Here is a 4,155-nt window from a genome sequence, read left to right on the forward strand (position 1 = left end):
TCTTTGCCACAAAGCCGGCAGCAAAGGCCCTGAGGTCATCTGGCCACAGGATTCCTGCCTGTCTCAACAGGGTCCAGAGGACCTGGCTGGGCCACCATCTCCCTGCGGAGTTGCCAGCCGGCCCCTCCCCTCTGGAGGCTTTACTTCCCCCACTGTGGTAACATTGATATCTCACATGTCTTTAAACGCAAAGTGTTTTCCATGTATTCATTCATCTCACCCTCAAAACGGTCCCAAGTGCTTCTATTAGCCCACTTCATAGTTGGTAGAGGGTTGGTAGAGGGGTTTGGAATTTAAAATTTTGTTTTAGCTGACAAATCCCTTTCTGAAAGGGAACAGTAAAAGAAAATCCAAGGTGCAAGACAGACATGTTAGAGCGACTCAGGATGGGAGGAAGGGGTTGGGGGTGAGAGGCTGGCACCCCACTCAGCTAACGGTCTCCCCACAATGACTCCCAAGGGGCTCCTCACAAATTAGGGGCCCTGAAGACACGTGTCTGAGATCGGGGCTGAACCCTGAGGCCTGGCAGGGCTCCCTCGGCCGGGAGTCCCTTCCCGAGAACGCCCGACTGCCGCGGCTGAGCTGAGGGTGGTGAAGCTTTGGGAGAGTTTTGGGAGGGGTCCGCACCCGGCCTCACCAACACCATGTGGATGCCGACTGGGGGAAGCCAGCTCCCGAGACTGGACCGTGGCAGCCCGACGACTGCCGGTGCCCCGCCAGGTGGGGCCCGGCCCCGGAAGCCGTCCGTTCCAGGCACAGCCCCGCATCCCGCTCCCGGCGCAGACCGCACCCACGGGGCCCCCCCGACCCCGGCACAGGCACAGACCCGCCACCTAACGTGCGCGCGCACGCCCGCCCAGCACTTTCACAGTCACGGCACCCACTCCCCCGCTCGCAACCCCCCACACGCGACCGGCCTCGCGCCCACACCGTTCCCCGCCTCAGCGCGCTCGGCGCCAAGCCTCCCCGGCGGGGGCAGGAGCCCCTGGGTCGGCAGCGGGCGAGGGTGGGGCACCCGCGGCAGGCCGCGCCCACCGCTCCTCGGCCCCGCCCCGGCCCCGCCCCTGCCCCGGCACGGAGGATATGAGCTCACTCCCACCTCCCTGCTCCCGGCGCCGCCAGGAAGCGTCCGCCCGAGGTCGCGGCCCGCTCGCTGCCAACGGGCCGGCCGCGGCGTCAGCAGCGCGCCGGGCACCCGGCCCCAGTCGCCCGCCCCGACCCTCCCGGCGCCACACGCAGTAGCTGCTTTGCAAATGGGTACGGGGTGAAGGCGGGCACCGGGGCGGAGAGAGGACCCCGCTCGCCGACTCCGCGCCGGCCAGCCCCGCCGGTCGCCGGGGGAGGGCGGGCGCGCACGCCCCGCCCAACGCGCTTCCGGCCGAGCCACGTGACCGCGCGCGCACGTGTTCCGGCTCCTCGGCGCCGCGGGCCGGAAGCTGCTCCCGGCCGGTTCCCGGCTGCTGCCCTCCGAGAGCCGTCGCGGGCCGGCGGGGGAAGCGGCGGGCCGGGAACGGCGCAGACGCGGCGCCCGCCGGGGAGCGGGCAGCGGCCTCGCCATGAACCCCAGGGGCCTGTTCCAGGACTTCAACCCGAGTAAGTTCCTCATCTACGCTTGCCTGCTGCTCTTCTCCGTGCTGCTGCCCCTCCGCCTGGACGGCGTCATCCAGTGGAGCTACTGGGCCGTGTTCGCCCCCATCTGGCTGTGGAAGCTCCTGGTCCTCGCGGGCGCCTCGGTGGGCGCGGGCGTCTGGGCGCGGAACCCGCGCTACCGCGCGGAGGGGGAGGCCTGCGTGGAGTTCAAGGCCATGCTGATCGCCGTGGGCATCCATCTGCTGCTGCTCATGTTCGAGGTCCTGGCTTGCGACAGGGTGGAGCGGGGGACCCACTTCTGGCTGCTGGTCTTCATGCCGCTCTTCTTCGTGTCCCCCGTGTCCGTGGCCGCCTGCGTGTGGGGCTTCCGACACGACCGGTCCCTGGAGCTGGAGATCCTGTGCTCCGTCAACATCCTGCAGTTCATCTTCATCGCCCTGAGGCTGGACCGGATCATCCACTGGCCGTGGCTGGTGGTGTTTGTGCCCCTCTGGATCCTCATGTCGTTCCTCTGCCTGGTGGTCCTGTATTACATCGTCTGGTCCCTCCTGTTTCTGCGCTCCCTGGATGTGGTTGCCGAGCAGCGCAGAACACATGTGACCATGGCCATCAGCTGGATAACGATCGTGGTGCCCCTGCTCACCTTCGAGGTTCTGCTGGTGCACAGGCTGGACGGCCACAACGCGTTCTCCTTCATCTCCATATTCGTCCCCCTTTGGCTTTCGTTAATCACGTTGACGGCCACCACGTTTAGGCGGAAAGGGGGCAACCACTGGTGGTTTGGTATTCGCAGAGATTTCTGTCAGTTTCTGCTCGAAGTTTTCCCATTTTTAAGAGAATATGGGAACATTTCCTATGATCTCCATCATGAAGATAGTGAAGATGCTGAAGAAACAGCGGCTCCAGAAGCGCCTAAAATCGCTCCGATGTTTGGAAAGAAGGCCAGGGTGGTGATAACCCAGAGCCCTGGAAAATATGTTCCCCCACCCCCCAAGCTAAGTATTGATATGCCAGATTAAACCCGTCTTCTGGGGCGTGTCCGCTAGTGGAAGAGAAACCGTATACACACAGAATCCACCTTCCCTTGTCCTCTTTTGCTCATCCATGCCAAACCTGGAACTGAAAACAGGCTCCAAACATCATTTCATGCCTTGTTTGAGATTGATGCCTGTCAGTGACTCATCAGTATTCACCAGAGATGTAGGAGGTTTTTTGACTGTACAGCCGTGTGTGCGTGCAGTGTGCCTCCATATGTGAGGAGCTTGTTCTCTAGGCTGGTGTTTGTGAGCTCGCTGAGAGCAGTAAATAGAATTGTTTAGGTAGGTCCTCAAATGGAGTGACGACACAGCTGGGTTTTTTTTAAAGTGGTACTGTACCTATCAAAAGTATTGTTTTGAAAAGTATTTTTATACACTGCTAACGTAAAACTGTATTTCAGATTGTGCCTGTTGTGACAGTAGCAGATGTAAAGAATCCTCTTTCCCACCACTTGCATATAAGCCTCATAGTTGTTATTTTTAGTGTTCCTACTGTTAGAATGGTTTTTCTTTGGGTTTTGCAGATACTGGTTTTTAATAGCCTAATAGGTGAATTTTTCTAATGCAGTGAATACATCCATATATGATATTTATATGACTATTTTAGCACTGTAACATGTTGAATTCTAGTTCTGTGCAGTACGGTGTATTATGTTAAAGTATTTTTTTAAGTTTATATGTGAAGATACATGTCTACTGCAGATGTTGTTAAAGATTGCTTAAAATATGAATATGTACCTGGCATGGGGTCTTATTAAAATTCTAGGCGTGAATATGGGGGTTGAAAGTCCCAAGGATCTTCATATTCAGGTGTTAGATGATTCCGTCTGCACAGCTTGGAGGTCTCTCTTGGAAGGAGCCCCATCCTTTGGGAACACGTGACATGCTCCAGTGTGGTACCAGAGCCTAAAGTGACACTTACTTAGCACCTTGAATTCTTCTCTTCAGGAACAACCAGAAGAAGCAGGTGGTTTGTCCATTTCTAAGAATCTTAGAATATTGGTTGGCCATGATATAAAGTGGTGTTGGTACGTGTCATTGGAAAGCTGGAGAGAGTGGCCTTAACCGGAAGTGGTCAGCAGGATCAAGGATCGTTTTAAGGTCCAAACGTTTTGATCTGGCAGCGACAGGGAAGTAATAGTTCAGGTTATTTTTTTAATTTTGCTTTAGGTACTGGTGGTACCAGGGAATCAGAAGGGCAAAAACCAGATCCTGGGAGAGTAATGTTCTTCTGACTGAGAACAAATAAATACTTCCAAAAGAAGGTTAAAATTAAAAGGAGTATTGATGTTATTACTGGGGAGAAGGCTGGAGGGAACCTGTTTCTCTTACTAGCAACCTAGTAAAAATGATCTCAGCTGCGCTCCGTATGAATTAAGTAAACAATTTACCTGGTGAGAGGACACGCTAGCAGCAAAGCCACCCGTGGGAACCTGGGTCCCTGGAAGCCTGAGGGTGCCGCAGCTCAGTTTAGTCACGTAGGACTGCCCCGAGGTCACCACGTGCACACAGTCACCTTCTGCCAGCC

The 4,155-nt window shown here is 56.6% G+C and overlaps 1 protein-coding gene across 1 annotated transcript; it reads left to right on the forward strand.

Annotated features, from left to right (window-relative positions):
- Positions 1-1,124: 1,124 nt before the first annotated feature.
- On the forward strand, positions 1,125-3,922 carry TMEM185B (transmembrane protein 185B). Its single transcript, XM_030849657.2, has one exon. The coding sequence runs from the start codon at positions 1,557-1,559 to the stop codon at positions 2,607-2,609; it is 1,053 nt and encodes a 350-aa protein (XP_030705517.1). The 5' UTR covers positions 1,125-1,556; the 3' UTR covers positions 2,610-3,922.
- Positions 3,923-4,155: the final 233 nt, after the last annotated feature.

This window comes from Globicephala melas, chromosome 7, assembly GCF_963455315.2.
Source record: "Globicephala melas chromosome 7, mGloMel1.2, whole genome shotgun sequence".
Taxonomy (NCBI): Eukaryota; Metazoa; Chordata; class Mammalia; order Artiodactyla; family Delphinidae; genus Globicephala; species Globicephala melas.

Coding starts and splice junctions, on each gene's coding strand:
- TMEM185B (XM_030849657.2), top strand. CDS start 1,557: ATGAACCCCAGGGGCCTGTTCCAGGACTTCAACCCGAGTAAGTTCCTC.